Genomic DNA, 22,586 nt, shown 5'->3' with positions numbered 1-22,586 from the left:
TGAATCCGTTAACCCAATAACATCATTTTTTCATTAAAATTGTAATGTTTCTTTTTATGAAGTGGCCGAATAAAAATTTGAACGCAGGTAAAAGTTCCAATGCTAAATTTTTACAAAAGATAAATATATTAGCACAACCATGTTTTTATTATCAGCTTCAGCCACTGTTTTTTCCTTGGATCAAAATCTCAATAGTGAAAATTATGCTATTCATGTTTCTAGACCGTTCAAAAGTTTGAAGCATGATGGGAATGGTGATTTGGGGTGTGGAGATTTTTTTGGGTCAAATTGTAAGTTACTGAAAAGGTGTTGGATTCTCTGTTTGTGATCCTATTCTTGCTGGAGAGTGGAGAGAAGCATTGAGGAGGATTTTTGGTTGGATTTCACCATTGGCACATAACATGATCAGGTGGCAGAATGAGAGGAGTTTTGTTGTTGCAGACTTTGTTTTTTGAAGGCAAAGAGAAGATAGAAGCTGCCTTAACTGAAAAGATGAAGTTCTAGTAAGAATAGATAATGTTATTAGATACCGAGTAATTGAACCTTGTCTTTGGGATAAGGGTTTCTATAAGTTATGTTTAAGTGGGTTGTGGATTTGGTCCATGTAGCAAAGTTAAAAAAAAAAAAAAAACCAACTTCTCAAAAATAGAAAAAACAAAAATCAATTCCTCAAAAAAAAAAGTAAATAAATAAATAAATAAAAAAACTGGTACATACGAAGTTGGTCCAATTGAACCATGTTGGGATCGGTCTGCAAAATACATTCAATTTTGTAGCAAATTTAGCATTTTCAACAAATTGAATACCTAAACTGTTCTTGCCTGGTAATTTCGAGGTATAGCTCGTCCTCTGGTAAGATCGGCGGACTCCTAGAGTGGACCGAGGTATACGTCGGCGACGGATGAACGGCGAGGTGGGTACCTGCAAAGGCACTCCGACGCTCAAGTTAGTATCAAGGGGGTAATAGTTCTTAATTTAGGAAAGTGACGTACCTTCTTTTGGTCTTTTGCCTGCTTTATATTAGCAGGAGAAGTCGGCCGTTATCCTTCAGATGTAACGTCTAGGAAGAGGATAAATTGTAAATCCGACGTTATTGACTTGGGGCCATTTATGGCCATGATGAAATCGTCGGTTATGATCGGGCCTGAAGTATAACCGAGCTATAATGTGTAACCGATGTTTACTGGTCATATCACAGCCCCCAAGCTTGACCTGACTTTTAAAGAGATAGGTTGAGCTTTTATAATGAGTGAGTAATAGCTCGGTACACGGTGCCCCCAGGTCAACGTAGCTTCTTTGAAAGTTAATGTTGGGTAACTGAAGAGTTTAATAATTATTATTCAAGTCTTTATTGGTGTAAAAATCTTTAATTATTGTTTTATTACTTTTCCTAGATAGGTGCGAGTTCCAAAGCTTACTTGGAACCGTTGGCAGGGTGCCTCATTTAATGGTTTTGATTTCTATCATTAATTGAGGAGGCTTTAAGTAAATGAACGGTTTAGCACTTTCACCCTTTTCTTTTTCTTTGGAAGTTTTTTAGTTTCGGAAGCTTTTAAACACCATGAGCACTAAAGGTTAGTAGCAAGATCCTTGCTTTTCGTTTTAATCCCTTCTTCCCCTTCTTCTGATTACGTCAAAAACCATGAGTGAAAAGAAAGGAAAATCGTTGCCCCAGTTTGATAATGGCGAGTCGTACGACTGGGTTGACAGTGATGTGAAAATAAGGGCTTCTTTGTTTCTGGATATGGATAGTGTTGGGCAGGTTAGTGTTGCTGGTATAGTGAAACCTGGTTATCGCTTGGAATTACTTCCATGCAACCGCTCAGATCGGGTTTTTCATAGGAGAGAGGATTTTGAGAGCTTTTATATGTATAGTTGCGTGTTAGAGGAATTGAGGGTTCGACTCCCTTTTAGCCAGCTCGAATGTGATATTCTGAAACAATTGAACTGTGCTCTTTCACAAGTTCATCCTAACGGTTGGGCTTTCATAAGGTGTTTTCAGATATTAATGGAATTTCTGGAGATTGAACCAGATTTGGAACTTTTCTTTTCTTATTTCAGGCAAAAGGGGTATGGAAGGGGTTGTGGGGTAAACTTGAATAGCACACCTGGTTTTTCTATTTTCAAATGTACAAATCTTCCTTTAAAAATTTTAAAGAAATGTTTCTGAAAGTCAAGTCGGTGGATGAGGATTCCTTTTATGTGGACGAAAATCTTGGGGAAAAGTTCCCTTGTACTGGTGTTGTCAACCTCAACAAATTTTGGGTCCTGAAATGATATCTGAAAGAAACGAGTGTATCATATCCTTTTGATTGAAATGGTATCCAAGGGGGATTGGTATCTGTGTCGGAGTTGCTTCCTTGGAGGTTAATAAGTCGGCTGTTGTCGATTACCTTGGTGAGGTTATCAGGGTATGTTTTGTTTTGGTTTTTACTTAAATGAGGATTTTATTATGCTGATGATGTTGTTGCTGTTCTGTGGCAGGTGGGAAGTTCCCTGGAGTTACCGCTTCGACTCTTAGGGCTCGATTTAAGTCTAAGAACTTTGAAGGTTCCTCCTCGAATGCGGAAAAGATGGATATTGGGGGAGAGGTCGATCAGCCTCTCCCAAGAAAGAAGGGGATTGTCTTTAAGAAAAGAAAGACAGAGGGTACTGCTACCTCGGGAGATCAGGGCAAGGAAGCTGTTATTCAACTTGATGACTTGTCTAGTTTTAGTGCGAAGCAGGAGAAGCTTCACGTTTTTGACAACAAAGGAGATAGTTCATCTCTTTGGGACCGAGGTTTTCCGTTTAATGTTATTGCGGACGAAGTTGTGCAGGGCGATGCTGACATAGCTCGGGTGGAAGAGGTCGGGGATGTTGGAGTTGATCAGTTTCTGCAGGTAGATTCATTCTAACTATTGGTTCTGTTTAACTACTTATGTCTGTAAGGTTTTTAATAGTTGAATATTTAAATCTCAGGTGTTGGGCTTTCGATTGGCTTGTGTTGGCCGTAGCCAAGAAAAAAGGCATAAGAAAATGGCTACTGAGGCTGAACAGGTCGGTTCCCTAAAGGAACAATTATCGGCTAGAGAATTAGCCTTAACAGAACTGCAGAAAAAGTTTTCTGATTTGGAAAAGGAATTAAAGGTTGAAAAAGAGAATCGTGAAAATGATGCTGAACTGTTAAAAAAGAAGAATAGTGATGTTGAAAATATGAATAAGCGAGTTATTGATCTTACCGCCCAGATGAAGGAATTCGAGGCGAGTAGAGAAGGTGACATTCTTGATGCTTTTGCTGAAGGATTTTACCGTGCTGTGACGCAGGCCAAGTTTCTAATGCCTGATGCCGATTTTGGGGAGATGGATCCGGGCAAGGTGATTCGGGACGGCCAGCTTGTAGATGACGAGGAAGTGATTGAGGAAGGTGGTGATAACTTAGCTAAGTAGTAGTTCAGTGTAGTATTTTAGCAGTTTTTCTTTTGTTTTGTAGAACGAACGTTCATGACTGTTTATTGTTAACGATCTGCGTAATTAGGTTTTGGATGGTCCTAATTACGTTGTCTGATACCCGTTAATGGGGCTGGAATGATATTTTGATGACTTGTTTGTCTGTAAAGGGAGTTATTTGGTAACAAACTCCTCGTGATATTTAATGATAACATAAATTCAGTTAGACAGAACTTGTTAAAAGTATATATAAATGCATTCAAACTTTGGTCAAAGCAGTACCTTACAATTTTAACTCGGGTAGGCTGGTCTCGTTAAAACCTCCTTGAGCAAAACCCTTTTTGGGAAAAATCTCAAGTGAGGAAAAAGAGTACCAGCACTCTGCTTTGCTTTAACTGAAATATTGCTTTAAAGAGCTAACATTCCATGAACTCGGAATGTTAGTGCCATCCAAATGTTCTAGTCTGTAAGCTCCTCTGCCAAGGACTTCGAGTATACGGTAGGGTCCGTCCCATGTTGCTGCAAGTTTTCCATGGGAGGGTGGTCGGCGAGCCGCTTCAGTTTTTCTCAGGACCAGATCTCCGACATTGAAGGACCTTGGTTGAACTCGTTTGGCATGTCTTCGATTTAGTTGTTGCTGTAGAGCCTGGTGACGAATGGCTGCTGTATTCCTAATTTCTTCGATTAAGTCAAGTTCTGCTCGGCGAGCTTGATCATGATTTTCAGCTAGGGCTCTTAAGGATTGTTGTGAAACTTCTAAGGGAATCATAGCCTCGGATCCATAGACCAACCTAAAAGGGGTTTCTTTGGTTGATGTATGTACGGTAGTATTGTATGACCATAATACCTCTGGGATCAGCTCGGCCCAGAGCCCCTTGGCGTTGTCGAGCTTTTTTCTTAAAGCGTGCAGGACGACCTTATTGGCGGCTTCAGCTAAGCCATTAGATTGTGGGTGTTCCACCGATGAAAAGTGGTGATTTATCTTCAGCTTCTGTAAAAAGTCTTTAAAACTATGATCGGTAAATTGCCGACCATTGTCGGTGACAATATGCCGGGGAATTCCGAATCTGCATATGATATATTTCCAAACAAAGGATATCATCTGGGAGGATGTGATTCTTGCCAGGGGTTGTGCTTCAATCCATTTGCTGAAGTAATCAATAGCCACGACCAAATATTTCAATTGCCCGGGTGCGGTAGGAAACGGGCCGAGGATGTCAATCCCCCACTGGTTAAATGGCCAGCTTACTACAGACTGGTGAAGCTGCTCGGCTGGGATGTTAATGATCGGTGCGTGCTTTTGACACTGGTCACAAGTTCTGACCTTCTTTCTGCTATCCTCCCACAGACTCGGCCAGTAAAAATCGGCTCGAAGTATTTTCTGTGCCAGGCTTCTTGCCCCCGAGTGTATGCCACATATTCCTTCATGAGCTTCGGCTAACGCAAGATCGGCCTCATTCCTGTCCAAACATTTCAAAAGTGGTCGGGAGTATCCCCGCCTATACAGAGTGTTATTCATTAACGTGAAGAAAGAAGCTTGTCGTCGAAACCTTTTCTTATCTGAGATCTCTTTCGGAAGAGAACCCTCTTTTAAATACTGTATGTAAGGTAGTTGCCAACTTGTTTCATTGAAAGCGTTTAAAGTGCTCATGACATGTATGCTCGGCTTCTCTAAAGTTGACTGTAATAATGTTGCTGTGTGTGACTGTGTAGTAGCTAGTTTTGATAAAATGTCAGCCCTATGATTTTGTTCTCTAGGAATGTGGCAAATTTCGATTTTTCGAAAGCCATTTACCAACTGCTGTACAAGCTCTAAGTATTTCAATAAAAGCTGATCTTTAGTTTGAAAGACCTGATTAACCTGTTGGACTATTAATAGAGAATCGCAATAAACCTTTAAGGTGGTAATGTGTAAATCAATTGCTAACCTGAGCCCGGCGATGAGGGCTTCGTACTCGGCTTGGTTATTACTAGCTTTAAAGGAGAATCGGAGAGAATGTTCGAGGATGATACCTTCAGGACTTTCGAGTAATACTCCTGCACCTGACCCTTGGGGGTTTGAGGCTCCATCCACAAACAGGCTCCAGTCCGAGTTCTGTTCTTCCATACTTGGTTGGGTAAGCTCTGCAACGAAATCTGCTAAGTATTGGGATTTGACGGATCCTCTTGGTTGGTATTGGATATCAAATTCAGAAAGTGCAATTGCCCATTTGATAAGTCTGCCTGCTAATTCCGGCTTTGAGAGGACGTGCCGAAGGGGTTGTTCGGTCCTGACGATGATAGTGTGTCCCTGGAAATATGGTCGGAGTCGTCTTGAGGAGAAGACTAAGGCCAACGTCAGCTTTTCCAACTTTGGGTAACGAAGCTCGGCACCCTGCAGTGATTTACTTACAAAATAGATCGGTTGTTGACCTTTCTGCGTTTCTGTTACAAGGACAGAACTAATTGCTGTATCAGTAATAGACAGGTATATACATAATGGCTCATTAGGTCTTGGCTTTTGTAAAACAGGTGGTTTTGAAAGGAATTGTTTTAAATTTTGAAATGCTGATTCACAGTCTTCAGTCCATTCAAAATGTTTTGTTTTCTTTTTTAAACATTGGAAAAAGGTAAAAGACTTTGCTGCCAAACAGGGTAGAAATCTGGATAAGGCGGCGAGGCGTCCTGTGAGCCGTTGCACCTCCTTTACCGTTTTTGGGCTTTGCATATCAAGGATCGCCTGACACTTTTCAGGATTTGCTTCAATTCCTCGGCTGGTAAGAATAAATCCGAGGAATTTTCCTCCGCGTACTCCGAACGCACACTTTTCAGGATTCAGTCTCATGTTATATCGTCGGATCTGCCCGAAAATCTCGGCTAGGTCATGTATATGAGAGTTGCCGACTATGGTCTTTGCCACCATGTCGTCCACGTAAACTTCGATATTCCGACCTATCTGGTTCTCGAAGACCTTATTCATTAATCGCTGATATGTTGCACCTGCATTCTTTAGACCAAAAGGCATAACATTATAGCAGTAATTACCATATTCAGTTATAAAGGCAGTTTTGTCTTTGTCTGATGGATGCATGAGGATCTGGTTATAACCAGAGTATGCGTCCATAAAACTCAGCGAACCATAACCGCAGGAATTGTCAACTAAAGTGTCAATGCAAGGTAAAGGATAAGCATCTTTGGGACATGCCCTATTTAGGTCAGTAAAATCGACGCACATGCGCCACTTACCGTTACTCTTTTTTACCATAACAACATTGGCGAGCCATGTTGTGAACCTGATTTCTCTGATGAAATTTGCAGCAATGAGCTTTTTTACCTCGGCAAGGGACGCAAGGCGTTTTTCTGCTTCGAGGTTTCTTTTCTTTTGAGAAACTGGGCGAGCTTCTGGATTAATTGCTAATTTGTGGGTGATAACAGATGGGTCTATTCCGGGCATATCGGCAGATGTCCAAGCAAACAAGTCGGCATTCTGTCGCAAAAACTTTATGAGTGATTCCTTCTCCTCCTTGCTGATTGATGTCCCCATAAAGGTGTATTTGGCGGGGTCCTCGGTCAGGGCCACCTTTGTTAAATCCTCGTTTGGCATGGGCCGATCTTCAAAGTCGGCTCTTGGATCGATTTCTGTTAAACTCGGCTGGTCGGGTTGGATGGAGTTGACCTGAACCATGTTGTTCCTTTTGATGGGCTTCAGGCTTGTATTATAGCATTGCCGAGCTTCATGGAGGTCACCATGTATCGTTGTCACTAAATTATCCTGCACAGGGAACTTAACACAAAGGTGAACTGTAGACACAATTGCCGTAAATTTATTCAAAAATGGTCTACCTAATATGAGATTGTAAGGACTAAAACAGTCGACAACAAGATATTGAATGTCTTGTGTCTTAAATAATGGTTGCTCACCGAGTGTGGTTTGTAACCACACGGAACCCAAAACAGGGACTCGCTCCCCGGAAAATCCGACCAAGTCTCCATGGTATGGTTGCAAAGTTTTGTTACTTAGTTTCATCTTTTCGAAGGTGGTAAAGAATAAGACGTCTGCACTACTTCCGGGGTCGAGAAGTACTTTGCGGACTATTAAATCCCCCAACTGGATAGAAATCACCACAGGATCGTCATAATTAGCATCGGTATGATTAAAGTCGGTTGATCCGAAAGTCATTTCTGGGAAATCTTGGACCGGCTGAGGAACTTTAGGGGCATCTGTGACGGCCAACATGGCCCGATAAGTTCTCTTCCGGGCTGAGCTAGTATGTCCACCTCCCGCATATCCTCCTGAAATACAATTAATGATTCCTCTGGGTTGGGCTGGTGTCTTATCTTTTTCTTTTGATGAGGAACTTGCTGTCACAAGGTCGGAAGCCGAGGTTGTATTCTTCTGCATACGCCCGGCAATGAACTTGTCGAGGTGTCCTTGTCTTGCGAGGCGCTCTAGGAGATCTTTAGCGATCACACATTCATCCGTTGTGTGACCGTGTTTCTGATGAAAGGTGCAATATTTGGATTTATCAACGGTCTTGGATTCCGGATAAGCGCCGGCTTTACGAGGAGGCTTGATTAATTTGGAGTTGAGTATTTCTTTAATAATGTCATCTCTCTTTGTGTTGAATTGAGTGTATGACTCATAACGGGGAACTGGCCTGAATGCTTTCTTACTGTCGCGGGGCTTATCATCATCCTTAGCCGCGGTCGACTTTTCTGTTTTGCGGGCTTGCCGAAGTTCTTCAACATCTATCTGTCCCTGGGCTTTTTCGCGGAATTCGGCCAAGGTTTTCGGTTTACTCACAGCTATTGTCTCCTGAAACTTGCCCGGACGGAGGCCGCTCTTAATTGCATGGAGATGGACTTCAGGATGAAGGTCGGGGATCTTCATGGCGACTTTTGTAAAGCGAGTGATATAATCCTTCAGGCTCTCTTGTGGTCCTTGTTTGATAGTCGTCAGGTAGTCAGAATCGTGCAGGTATATTGCAGATGCTGCGAAGTGGTCTTCGAACTGCTTTGCCAACTCTTGAAAACGCGATATTGAATCTGCAGGCAAAGAACAAAACCAGTCAAGTGCAGGACCGTCTAAAAAAGATGGAAAACAACGGCATAAAATAGGGTCAGATGCACCATTAACGATCATAATAGATCGGAATTTCTTAATATGCTGCTTTGGATCTCCCAATCCATCATAAGGGGTCAGAGTGGTCGGCAGGGTGAACTGTCGGGGAAGCTGAAAATTCATAATGTCGGCCGTGAACGGTCCGGCGGAATTGTCGCGCTCATCTTCCTCAACCTCTGGTTGGGACCTTTCTGTCTGGTGGGCTTCTTCTTCTTCCTGTTGGGGTGTTTCAGAAACATGGGTCGGCATTGACCGACGTTCATGATTTTCCTCTCGGTTATGAAGATCATCATTGTGTTCCAGCCGATTAGTGACCAATTGCGCAATTTGTTCCTGCATTCTTCGGTTTTCCTCCGCCATTTGTTGATTTGCTTGTTGAAGCTCGGTCACCATCCGAAGGAGCTCAGATGGGGTTGGGGGAGGAACGTCAGCCATGGTAGTATTTTAAGGGTGTTTTGGGACCTTTGCGAATGGTTTTTCAAGTTGCTCGGCCCCACGGTGGGCGCCAAATGTTCTTGCCTGGTAATTTCGAGGTATAGCTCGTCCTCTGGTAAGATCGGCGGACTCCTAGAGTGGACCGAGGTATACGTCGGCGACGGATGAACGGCGAGGTGGGTACCTGCAAAGGCACTCCGACGCTCAAGTTAGTATCAAGGGGGTAATAGTTCTTAATTTAGGAAAGTGACGTACCTTCTTTTGGTCTTTTGCCTGCTTTATATTAGCAGGAGAAGTCGGCCGTTATCCTTCAGATGTAACGTCTAGGAAGAGGATAAATTGTAAATCCGACGTTATTGACTTGGGGCCATTTATGGCCATGATGAAATCGTCGGTTATGATCGGGCCTGAAGTGTAATCGAGCTATAATGTGTAACCGATGTTTACTGGTCATATCATAAACCATTCATTTGACATCTTGTTGTATGGTCTTTTAAGGATCTTATTATTCTTTTTTCACCAAAGACATTCCCATGCTTACAAGGTCAAAACTCAGAGAAAGTATATTATGAACCTTGAAGGACCAGGTTGTAAACTCAAATAATAAAAAATACATGGGCTGGTTTACAAATAAAATAGAGTAACGATTGGAGAAAGTTTGGGAAAAGTTTAGAATTTGGGTAGAGCTTTCGGTTCTAAAAAGTGCGTTGAGAAAAGCACTTAACCATAGTAGTAACAACAATAATGGTAAAGCTGAACCTTGTTCAGTTAATAATAAGGATAATTAGAAACTCGGGCAATTTACATTTTTAAATTGTTTGAATCCCAATTTTACGTAAATACATTGTTTCAAAAACGGATACGTAAATACATTGTTTCACTATTTTATATAAACCGCTACTGCCAGTAGCGGTTTACAATTGCACAGAAACCGCTAGTACCAGCCGCGAATTATGTGTATTTTTTGTTGGTCATAAACCGCTGCTGCCAGCAGCGGTTTATGTAGGTTGGTGTGCTAAACCGCTGGTGCCTATAGCGGTTTACGTTTAGTATGTGTCAATGGGCTCTCTATATAAATCATGGAGGGGCCAAATATAGAGAGGTAGAGTTTTATTCACAAATGGATGGGGATGATAGTATTAAAAAAATACAATATTCAAAGTATTAAATTATATAAATTAAGACTATTTTTTTATTCTCATCTCTTTTACAATTTATAAATAATAAAATAATTTATTTTTAGCCAAAAATTCACTAAATCATATATTTTTCTCTTTAACAATCACTTTATTTTCTTTTATTTATATCAACCATACAAGAGATACTAAGAGAGTTTGAAACATGGGTTGTGTTCTTTGCTGCTGATTTGCATTTGAGATTCTAGCTAAATGAATTTTTTTATTTGTGCAACTTTGTTGTTTTATGCCAAAAAATAAAAACTATTTATATTTTATAATTGATTGATTGGATAAATAATAGTGATAGCATCATAATTTTGATAAATAAAATAAAAAATATAAATATGCATGTAATAATTTTTTATTTGTATTTATTATTAAAATGAAACTAAATAGCAAATCAAAGAGGGAATATTCATAGAGTACTAAAATATATAAACTAAGACTACTTTTTTTTATCTTCATCCCTTCTAAAATTCATGAATGATAAAATAATTTTTTTTTAGTAAAAAATAGTGAATTTTTTTTATTTGATTTGCTATTTTTAGTGAAAAAATTCACTATTTTTTACTAAAAATAAATTATTTTATCATTCATGAGTTTTAGAAGGGATGAATATAAAAAAAATTAGTCTTAGTTTATATATTTTAGTACTCTGTCAATACTCACTCTTTGATTTGCTATTTAGTCTCATTTTAATAAGAAATACAAATAAAAAATTATTACATACATATTTATATTTTTTATTTTATTCATCAAAATTATGATGTTATCACTATTATTTATCCAATCAATCAACTATAAAATACAAATAATTTTTATTTTTTGGCATAAAACAATAAAGTTGCACAAATAAAAAAAATTCGTTTAGCTAGAACCTCAAATGTAAATCAGCAGCAAAGAACACAACCCATGTTTCAAACTCTCCTAGTATCTTTTGTATGGTTGATATAAATAAAAGAAAATGAAGTGATTGTTAAAGAGAAAAATATATGATTTAGTAAACTTTTGGCTAAAAATAAACTATTTTATTATTTATAAATTGTAAAAGATATGAGAATAAAAAAAAATAGTCTTGATTTATATAATTTAATACTTTGAGTATTGTATTTTTTTAATACTATCCTCCTCATCCATTTGTGAATAAAACTCTACCTCTGTACATTTGGCCCTCCATGGTTTATATAGGAAGTCCATTGACACATACTATACTAAACTTAAACCGCTATAGGCACCAGCGGTTTACGCACACACACCAACCTACATAAACCGCTGCTGGCAGCAACGGTTTATGACCAACCAAAAATACACATAATCAGCGGCTGGTACTAGCAATTTCTGTGCAATTGTAAACTGCTACTGGCAGTAACGGTTTATATAAAATAGTGAAATAATGTATTTATGTATCCGTTTTTGAAACAATGTATTTACGTAAAATTGAAGTTCAAAAAATTTAAAAACGTAAATTGCCCTAGAAACTCTGTGATCTTCAACAAAAGATTTTCTGGCAGAAGCAAGAGGTTAAGAAGTTAAAGGAAAAATCTTGGTGGAACAAAGGTTTTGATGGCGTTGTTTTGTTGCTTGTTAGGTTTGTTTTCACTGTGTTAGCAAGGATTAAAATTGTGTTTGAAATTTGCCATTGTGTTCCTTATTTGTCTCGTGGTTTATCACCTTCAGCCACTGTTTTTTCCTTGGATCAAAATCTCAATATGGAAAATTATGTTATTCATGTTTCTAGACTGTTCAAAAGTTTGAAGCTTGATGGAAATGGTGATTTGGGGTGTGGTGGTTTTTTTGAGTCTAATTGTAAGTTACTGAAAGGTGTTGGATTTTCTGTTTGTGATCCTAATCTTGGTAGAAAGTGGAGAGAAGCATTGAGGAGAATTTTTGGTTGGATTTTACCATTTAACACATAACATGATTAGATGGCAGAATGAGAGGACCTTTGAGGATATGAACATGATGGTTCCAAAGACCAATAGTAATGTGGTGTTGTTGCAGACTTTTTTTTTTTTGAAGACAAAGAAAAGACAAAAGCTGCCTTAACTGAGAAGATGAAATTCTAGTGAGAATGGATAATGTTATTAGATACTAGGTAATTGAAGGTTTCTATATAAGTTGTGTTTCAGTGGGTTGTGGGTTTGGTCCATGTAGCAAAGTTCAAAAAATAAAAAATATAAACCATTTTTTTTTAAAAAAAATGGAAATCAATTCCTAAAAAAAAAAAAAAAACGGTACGTACAAAATTGTTTTAATTGAACCATGTTGGGACCAATCCGCAAAATACATTCAATTTTGTGGCAAATCTAGCATTTTCAACAAGTTCAACACGGCAACCATTCATTTGGCATTTTGTTGTATGGTCTTTTAAGGATCTTATTATTCTTTTTTCACCAAAGACATTCCCATGCTTACAAGGTCAAAACTCAGAAGAAGTAAAATAAGAAGCGCATATTACCGGGAAAAAAAATATGAAGCGCAGAACGCAATAAGTGGATCATTATTTTCGGTAAACCTGACAGCAAACGGTATTGAAGGGACAAAATGAAAGCAAGACCGCAGAGTAAAGTATAAAACTTGAAAGCTGCATGTAAATTTTTCGTGGTTGGCATATTCACGTAGAGAGCTGAGGCAGGTAGCTACACAGTGAGAAGAAAAAAGAGAAAAGAAAGATAAAGAAATAAAGATGGCACGCGCCATGAAAATCTTCTCATTGATGGCAATCTGCGTGATCATGGTGGCACAGCAAGTTGCGGCACTCGAGGAGGCAGCCGGGGCACCAAGCCATGGACCCAAGGGACCAGAACTGATCAAGTTTCTTTGCTCCATGTCACCAAAAAAGGATCTGTGCCTGAAAGTGTTGTTCTCTGATCCATCAGAGTTAGCCGGCGCAGGCCTGACCGACTTGGCAGTGGTGGCACTGAGGGCGGCGTCCCTGGACGCCTCCAGCATGCTGGACGACGTTACCAGATTCATCGATGATCCAGACATGAGCCCGGCCATCCAGCAGGGTTTGTCTGACTGCAAGGAGAACGTCTTGGACGCCGGAATGCAGCTGGATGACGCCGTTGCTTCCTTGTTGCAGGGGGCTGACAGAGACGCACACACCTGGCTCCGCGCTGCTTATGCCGCCATTGACACCTGTGATGCTTCTATTCCCGGAGATGATGATATTCTCTCCGTTAAGAGCAGGCAGCTCCGTACCCTTGTCGACCTTGCCACCGCCATCACCAATTTCTTGCCAAATAAGAACTTCCAAAACTAGACACGCGTTTCTTTGCGCTTGTAAACGGCTCAGTTTTTCGGTTTATTGCGCCGTCACAAAAACTACTTATTATGGCTATCTTAATCACATTTGAAATCTAAATCATGCCTTATGCTAAGGTATCCTTCATTCTTCCATTAATGGACAACGAACTTTACCATTCTTGTTCATTTTTATAAACCATCACTTCGTACCATTATATGCCTTAACAAACAATTAAAATTATTGTCTTCAGTAATTTCATGCCAAACAACAAAAGGTTAAATGGTAACATAAAAAGTAAAATAATGCCAGTATCAAAAGAGAATTTAATTTAATCCAAAATTGTTATCAGCATTCACATCTTCTTAGCAAAGCCCTTCAATTTAAATAAATAAATGCAAAATGGGATGAGGGCTATAGTGTTTCAATTAAATCACGCTACTCTGTAATTAATGTCGAGAGATCTAAAATAAAGTGAATGTGGGTGTAATTCTAAATAAAGGCATTGGTGTACTCTAGTCGGGGTACAGGTTGCAGCTCTGGAACTAGGGGTGTCAAAAATTCCCAGCAGGTGGGGATTCCCGCGGAGACCGCCCCAAATGGGGCCCCGATGGTGGGGAATTTTCCCCGTGGGGATGGGGATGGGGAGCAAAATTCTCCCGAGACAGTCGCGGGGACCCGAGCGGGGATCCCCGCCCCATCCCCGATAATTCTCCGAATTGTTAAACTTACTTAAATACTCTTACTTTATTTCTAACATAGGGAGTATTTTAGTAATTTCACCCATTAAAAAACCTTAACCCTATATTCCCTTCTCACCTTTGTTGCTGCGCCCTCTCTAACTCTCTATTCCCATCCAAACCCCAACTCTCTAGACTCCAGTCACTCACTCACTCTCCACTTTGTTCAAACTTCAAAACCCTCACAGCTAGCCACCGGCCACTCTTGCGCCGTCACCCTAGCAGCTTCACCACGTCGTTCTCTCTCCTCAGGCACGGCGTCCTTCTCCTCTCCACTTCTGCGTCTGCGTGTTTGCTTCCATTCTCGTCACTGTATGTTAACATATTTGTCTCTATTGTTTTAACAGAGAACATGGAGATGTTTGTTGAAAGTTTTATGCCGACAATGAAAGAATATTTGATGTTAAAGATTTTGTTTTATTGCTTTCTTTATAATGGAAGTTGCATTTTAAGATTTTATTTTATGGACTATGATTTGCTATGTTGTATTTCTGGACTTATAATCTTAGATAAGATATGTTTGTGTGTTTGTAATAATATTTTTTAGTTTGTTTTTTTGTTTTTTTTGATATTTTTTACTATAATTTCCATATGAATGTTAAATATAGGGAGATGGGGAATGGGGCCCCGCGGGAAACGCGGAAAATGCGGAGAACGGGAATGAGGACAATTATCCCCCATGACGGAGAATGGGGCGGGGACGGGAATTAATTCTGGGGGCGGGGACGGGAAGTAGGGAAGCATCCCCGCCCCCGCCCCACCCCATTGACATCCCTATCTGGAACACAACCTTGGCGTTCCAAATATGAAATCTACGGTTTTTCCATAAAATTGTCTTAGAGAGTGTACATACACTGCCAGTCCAAAACAGTGTCCACTCATAACTTATGAATACTTATTATGAGTTTAAATTGGATTTTTTTATGTAAATAAATAAATTAAATATTTTATTTATTAATATATATAATTTAAAGAATATTTATATTTTTAAGTTATATTACATATTTTATTTACAATATAAAAAGAAATAAATTACACTTTTAAAAATATTTGAGTGATTATGTCTCGTTTACAGTGTAAATAAAATACATGTATATTATACTATAAACGAGTTTATTTTATATACATTAAGTATGTCTATAAAAAATTTATTTTACATATATTTTAGACATAATACAAAAAAAAAATAATTTTTTTGTATGTTATACGAATATATATACTAGTATTTTTACAAGTTTAACTATTATTAAAATATTGTATATAAAAAAGTTTCAGACATGTATATAATTGCGTATCATTATGCCAACAAAAATAATTATTTTTAACCATTAATGTATGAATAATTATTTAAAGAAACCAGCGTATGATTGAACAATAATGCAAAATAATTTACACTATTAATATATCAAAATTAAACTAAAAAATAAATGATAATACAATAATTTATTAAAAAAATATAATTTAAATTTAAATATCAAACCTCTAATTTTAGAGAATTTGAAAATATGAATAGTTTGATGGATTTTGGAAGGTTAATAAAAACCTCAAAAATCATTATCCTCTCAAAAATAAAACCAATTAAAACCTTTCTTTTTCCTTCAAAATCATCCGAAACCAAACTTGTAAACCTACTCTAAAGGATAATTTGTATCCCCACTTTATTCCTTTAATTTTTTTGTTTAATTAATTTGTTAATTCTGTAAATTTTTTAATTTTATTAATCTTTACTGTTTAAAAATGTGTAATTTGATTTTTATAATAGCTAGATGAAATATCTATCTCAAATTCTCAATTCGTTGTCCTCCTGGTATTATTCTAAATTTAAAAATTGATGGTTAACTTTTAAAATGATAGATAAAATTAAATAAATAACAAATAAATTTATGGGTAATTTACTTGTATAAATCATATTAGGTGAAATATATGGTAAAGATGTTGTTTTAAAGATGTGCTATGTGGCAAAATTTGAACCACACATTCTAAAACCACACTTTTAACTTAAAACCGTAGCCCTTTACAAAGAAAAGCGTCACCTAATGGAAAAAACTAGTAAATTAGAAGATTTAAGAGAAGAAATAATTAATCTATCAAAATTAATAGATCAAAAACTAATGATCTTAACTAATGTCAATAGTAATGACACTGAATTTTTAAAATCAATACAAAACGAGTTTTCCCAAAATCTTAATTTTACTTTAAGTTTTATTGAAGGTATTCAAAAACCAGAAAAAACTTATATTTCACACGGAGTTTCTAAAAAATGTTATCATGGAGATAATTATCCCCATCTTCATCATACTTTTAATCCACAATTAAATTCGATAATAGATATGCTTGAAGAAATATTAGTCTCTCTAAAGTTTCAGAAAAATAAAGAAAAAGAAGAGCCTAATATAATAAATAAAATTGAACAAATTCTTGATAAACATTTCCAAAAAGAAATTCCTAAGAAAGAAGAAATCCAAAATAAAATCGATACAACAAATCTAATGATTAGACCGCCTCTAAAATTATGAATATTGATGAAAAATTAGAAGAAGTTACAATGCTTTTTAAACAATTAAAAATGGCTCAAGAAGACAACTTTTTGGAACAAGGTTTTCAGATTAAAGAAGAACCAGAAATCTCTGAAAGAGAAGAATATGTTTTAGACTATTCAAGTGATGATGAACCAGTACATCCAGTACAAGTAAAGGATGAAGCTGGAACATCTGGGAATAATAATCAAACCCAATTTAAATGGGAAACAGGTTTTGAAAATTATGCCTTTAAAAAAGGATTTATAAGCAAAAATTCGAAATATACTAAAATACCATCAAAATATAATCCTAAAATTCAAGATCTAGAAGGAGAAAAAATGCTTGATCTAGATTGCAAAAAGAACGAAAAAGAAATTTTCGAAGATTGGATGAACTCTTTTCTATTAGAAGCTTATACAAACCCAAAATTAAATGAATTATCTGAAATGGATATCTGGAATTTCATAGGTTTCCACACTAAAGGAACTATACGAAATTATATGTTATCAATAGATAATAAAATAATAGAAGAATTAGCTGCAAAAACAACAGCTTATGATAGAATAGCACACATAATGAAAGTTCTATACAAAGAATTTTTGGAAAAAATGTTATAGATCATAGAAAAGAAATTTCTGAAAAAGAGTATTTAGAAGCAAAAAATCATTTGGCCAATATTCAAATATTCGATCTATGCTATATAGAATCCTATATTTGCGAATATAGAATATATTATTATAAATTAAAAGAAGAAGATAAAAATCATTATCTTAGCATGTATATCACAAAACTTCCATATCCTGCTAACGAAATCATCATGGGAAGATTTATAAGAGAAATAAATAATAAAACAATCGAAAATAATTTCGGTGGAGCAACATTTGCTATAAGAGAGGAAATAAAAGAACGCTGTATGCAAGAAGCTACTCAAAAAAGATTTAATAATATAATTAGAATTTGTTGTCAAGATAACGAAGAAATTCCTCAAAAATATGGTTCTAATAAAAATATTCGGAAATACCATCCTTATAAAAATATCCAAAGAAAAAGAAAATATCACTTTAGAAAAAGAAAATATTATCCAAATTGGAGAAAAAAGAGATATTTTAGGAAAAGAAGTATCAATAAAAAACCAAAGAATTATTGCCCAAATAAAAAAGAAAACTGTAAATGTTGGTATTGTCAAGAAGAAGGACATTATGCAAATGAATGTCCAAAAAAGAAGAATAAAAAAGACTTAACTAAACAAATGGAAATCGCAAAAACTTGTTTTATGGAACCTCTAGAAGAATCTGATGATGAACTAAAATATATTTTTGAATATGTCTCAGAAACAGACTCAGAGACAAACTCAGGAACTGAGTAATAGTGCTACGTTTATTACTGTAAAAATTACAAAAAAATTTATTAATGCCTTCATAGACACAGGGGCAACAAAATGTTTTGCAAGTTCAAATATAGGACTTAATTGGAAAAAGTTAGAAAATCCACTAAGAATTAGAATAGCCGATAAATCTATACACAAAATTAATTTTAAAGCAGAAATGATTGAAGTCTTCATTCAAAATTATAGATTCATCGTTCCATCTATATATAAATTAGAATCTGGAATAGATTTAATTATAGAAAATAATTTCCTAAAGCTGTATCACCCTTTTATCCAAGAATTAACATAAATAGTTCTAAAAGCCCCATATGATTCCTCTCTAAATCAAAGGGCAAAATTAATAAAAATCCCAACCACTACTATAAGCGAAATTTTAAAATTCAAAATATTTTCAATTCTAGAAGAATGTTATTTGAACCTTTATTTCCAGATAAAAACTCCAAAAAATGACCTTGAAATTAAAATAGAAGAACTTTTAAATGAAGTTTGTGCTGAAAATCCTTTAGATATTAAAAATACAAACAAAGAATTAATAAGTATTAAGCTAAAAGTTCCTACAAGGGAAATAAATGTTCCAAATAGAATTCCCTACTCAGCTCGAGATAAGGAAGAATTTTCATCTGAATGTAAGGATCTTTTAGATAAAGGGATTATAAGACTAAGTAAAAGCCCTCATGCGGCTCCAGCCTTCTATGTTGAAAACAATAACGAAATTAAAAGAGGAAAACGAAGAATGGTTATTAATTATAAAAAAATGAATGAAGCAACCATAGGAGATGCTCATAAGCTCCCAAGAAAGGATTCCATTCTAGAAAAAATCAAAGGAGCAACTTGGTTTTCATCGCTCGATGCAAAATCAGGATATTGGCAACTTCGTTTAGACGAAGAAACAAAGAAATTAACTGCCTTTACTTGTCCAACAAAAGAATCAACAGGAGTATTACTCTACGAATGGAATGTCCTACCATTTGGACTAAAACAAGCTCCAGGTATTTATCAGAGATTTATGGAAGAAAATTTAAAAGATTTAAATGATTTTGTTCTAGTTTACATTGATGATATACTAATCTTTACAAAACAAGATAAAGAAGATCATCTTCAAAAATTACTAATTGTCTTAGAAAGATGTAAGGAAAAAGGTTTAGTCCTTAGTAAAAAGAAAGCTAAGATAGCAAAACAAGAAATAGAATTTCTTGGATTAATTCTATCTACTGAAGGGAAGTTAAAACTTCAACCAAATGTATTAGAAAAAGTAGATTTATTTCCTGATAAAATGGAAGATAGAAAATAATTACAAAGATTTTTAGGATGCATAAATTATATTTCTGATCAAGGATTTTTAAAGAATATAACAGATTATACTAAAAACTTATTTTCAAAAATAAGTATAAAAAAGAATTGGAAATGGGAAGAAAAGGATAGCCTGCAGATTCAAAAAATTAAAGAACTTTGTAAAAATCTTCCAGAACTTTATATTCCGGAAGAAGATGACTATTTAATAGTAGAAACAGATGCTTCAGACAAGACCTGGTCAGGCTGTCTAAAAGCTAAAAAAGCTGAAAAAAGCTTGAACAAAGAAAAGAATCACTAGATTCTAAACATTCCTCAAAGGAATTACTATGCAGATATATTTCTGGAACATTTACACCAACAGAACAGAGGTATACTACCCATGAAAAAGAAACTCTAGCAGCAATAAAAACTATTAAGAAATGGAGGATTGATCTACTTCCAAAGGAATTTACATTACGAACAGATTCAAGTTATTTAACAGGTTTTATTAGATATAATTTACAATCTGATTATAATCAGGGTCGTCTGGTAAGATGGCAAATGTTTTTATTACAATATCCAATAAAAATCGAGTACATTAAAGGAAATAAAAATATTATTGCAGATACATTGACAAGAGAATGGAGTTCATTGTCAACACAATGAATCAAGAAATCCAGAAGCTTGAACAAGAGCTTGAAAGGTGCAATCATTGCCACCAGCTAAGAGCTAAAATTCAATCTATCAAGAAGGCCATGGAAGCCATGAAAGTTCCCCAGCAAGCAACATTACCTGCTCCAATACCAATGCTCGCAACACCATCAGAGTTCAGCCAGCTAAGCGTGGTGGACCAGCCACAAAACCCAAAGGACTGGACTAATGAAAAATATTCCCACAAGAGCCGAAATAAATGACAAGAAAAGGGTATGTAGATCAAACTGTAGAGAAACCTTAAATCTGGTTCTAAATTGGACTCTAGACAAAAGAGCAATATTGGGATATTATCCCATTAACAAAGAACAGCTAACAAAGCTGGTAATCTTCCCAGAGGCTTCACCCTCTGATACATATCAGTTTTTCCAATACGGATTAATTGATACAATCCTAATTTTTGACAATTTAAATATCATTAAAGAATTTCCTGCAGGTTTTATAGATGCAGTGAAAAAATTCAAAATATGATTGATGCAAGAGAACCAAGAGATATATCCCTAAAATTTACAAGTAGTCAGCCAATCTTCAATGAAGAAGGAGAATGTTTGATCCCAGCATTTCAAGTAATTTTCATGTCAGTCTTCCCAGGAGATTTTCAACCAATAGAACAAGTTCAAGATCTATCAATTTATAGCAACGAAGGAAGATTGGCCAGTACATTGGCAAGAGTCTTCGAGAGAGCCCAAAAAATAAACAAAGAATCCAGAACAAGAATAAACTACAAAAGCAGAAACACTCTAATTGTTTCTAGTAAGAAAAACCAAATTGAATCAAGAGAGATGAGACTTCTAGTGGATTTTGAATCAGCATTTTACAACTTTTCTGGATTACTGGAAAAACTTCCTGACGGGATAAGGAGGAATCTATGCCATTTACTAAAAGACAAAGAAGACCATAGGTGCCAGCTGTGCGCCTCAGAAATGTCTGAAGAAAGCAACAATGCTGAAGACCCCACCCACATGGGAAAAGAAGAGGATGAGACATCTGAGTCATCCATCAACATTATTGTTGAATGATGTAAGAGCTTTCGTCACAAGGCACCAATAATGTAGTTGGTGCGAATTATTGCTCAATGACGTAAGCAATGACGTCATAAGAAGGGTAAGGATGGGATTTGTCCATCAAACCCAACCATTATAAATAGAGTGCTAAGTTATTTGATAGAGCATCAGAAATCAGAAAGCAGGAAGCTTAGAGTACTCACAGGCCAGGAGGGCGAAGAGGAAGTAGCTGAGGCGATTCTGGAGTCTGATCCATTAGAAAAATAATTCTAAGATATTCCCCTCTGGAATTAATTTGTAAAATCTCCCCTCTGGAGAACAAAACACATATTGTAAAATAGCAATAAATAAAGAAGTTTATTCTCCAGAAAGGTACATCTTTATCCCAATCTTTTTAAGTTATGAATTATTTAGAAGATATAGAAATAACTGAAGAATCTGATTACTATAAGCTAACTGCTTTACTTGATAATGAAAAACAAGCTATTTTAAAAACGGAATTAGATCTTAAACCTAACGATAATTTTAATAAACAAAATCCTCTAAAAGAAATCTTTAATAGAAAAAATATAATATATTATGGAAAAATTCAGATTGAAACTCCAATAAAAATACAATCCGCAAATGGAGAACTTGAAATAGCTCTGATAAATGAACAAGATGTAAATAAACAAATTGGAAAAATTAAAGATCAACAAAAAAGATCTAAAATTGGATGGATTCATATTAGTACCATTCAAGTTTTAGTTAAATCCACATACATGAAAGGAATTAATTCTCCAATAAGTCTGGCAATCTGTGATAAAAGAATCACTAATCCTAGAGATCAAATAATTGGAATAATCCATGGTAACTTGGCAAATGTAAATGTTAAATTCAATGCTCATATTGGATACGCTATTCCTCTATCAACCGAAAATCTCGGCAGATCCTTAAGTCTGGCTTATAAATTTCATAAGATAGATTTAATGGAACAAAATGATGAACCATTTTCTATCACATATGCAATTAATTATGCGCTGACAAATAGTCATCATAGTATAGACTTCAAAGATAAAGAAAGAATTTATGTTGATGAACTATTTTAAAAGTTTGTAAAAGCAGAAATTCCAAGAAATAAGGCTATTGAAAGCCCAGTTTTGTTATTAAAACAACCGTCAAGAAATTCATTTTCATCATCTAGTTTTAGAATAAGAGAATCTAAAATTAACAGCCCTCTAAGTCTATCTCATTTAAAAATTGAAGGAAAAGATTCTGAAATAAAGGAATTAACAAAAAGAATTGAAAAGTTGAATGAAACTTTAAATAATAAATTATGACGATAAATAAAGAAGAAATATACGTGTCTTATCAAGATAAGAAACAAGAACTCTTTGAAAGAGAAAATCATTTGAAATATTTAAAGTTTTCTGAAATAAACCAAAGAGCTTTCAAAACTTTAGTATTATCTTATAACAATCTGAAAAAAGAAGTCGAAGAATTAGAAAAAATAATAGAATCTTTAGAAAATAACAATGAAGCTATGGCAGAAGATGCAGAAATTCTAATATGAAAGATTTTCAA

At 35.9% G+C, this 22,586-nt stretch overlaps 2 protein-coding genes across 2 annotated transcripts; one reads left to right on the top strand and one right to left on the bottom strand.

The window, feature by feature from the left end:
• Positions 1-3,820: 3,820 nt before the first annotated feature.
• Positions 3,821-8,965, bottom strand: LOC130933637 (uncharacterized). The gene has a single exon (XM_057863261.1). It carries the CDS (start codon positions 8,963-8,965, stop codon positions 3,821-3,823), a length of 5,145 nt encoding a protein of 1,714 aa, XP_057719244.1.
• Positions 8,966-12,682: 3,717 nt separating this feature from the next.
• Positions 12,683-13,408, top strand: LOC130933634 (uncharacterized). The gene has a single exon (XM_057863257.1). The coding sequence runs from the start codon at positions 12,830-12,832 to the stop codon at positions 13,406-13,408; it is 579 nt and encodes a 192-aa protein (XP_057719240.1). The 5' UTR covers positions 12,683-12,829.
• Positions 13,409-22,586: the final 9,178 nt, after the last annotated feature.

This window comes from Arachis stenosperma, chromosome 6, assembly GCF_014773155.1.
Source record: "Arachis stenosperma cultivar V10309 chromosome 6, arast.V10309.gnm1.PFL2, whole genome shotgun sequence".
NCBI lineage: Eukaryota > Viridiplantae > Streptophyta > Magnoliopsida > Fabales > Fabaceae > Arachis > Arachis stenosperma.
Note: the sequence above shows the minus strand (reverse complement) of the source record. Positions and strands in the feature narration are given on the sequence as shown.

What these genes read in the sequence shown, in the direction of transcription:
- LOC130933637 (XM_057863261.1), bottom strand. Translation starts at nt 8,965, where the DNA reads ATGGCTGACGTTCCTCCCCCAACCCCATCTGAGCTCCTTCGGATGGTG.
- LOC130933634 (XM_057863257.1), top strand. Translation starts at nt 12,830, where the DNA reads ATGGCACGCGCCATGAAAATCTTCTCATTGATGGCAATCTGCGTGATC.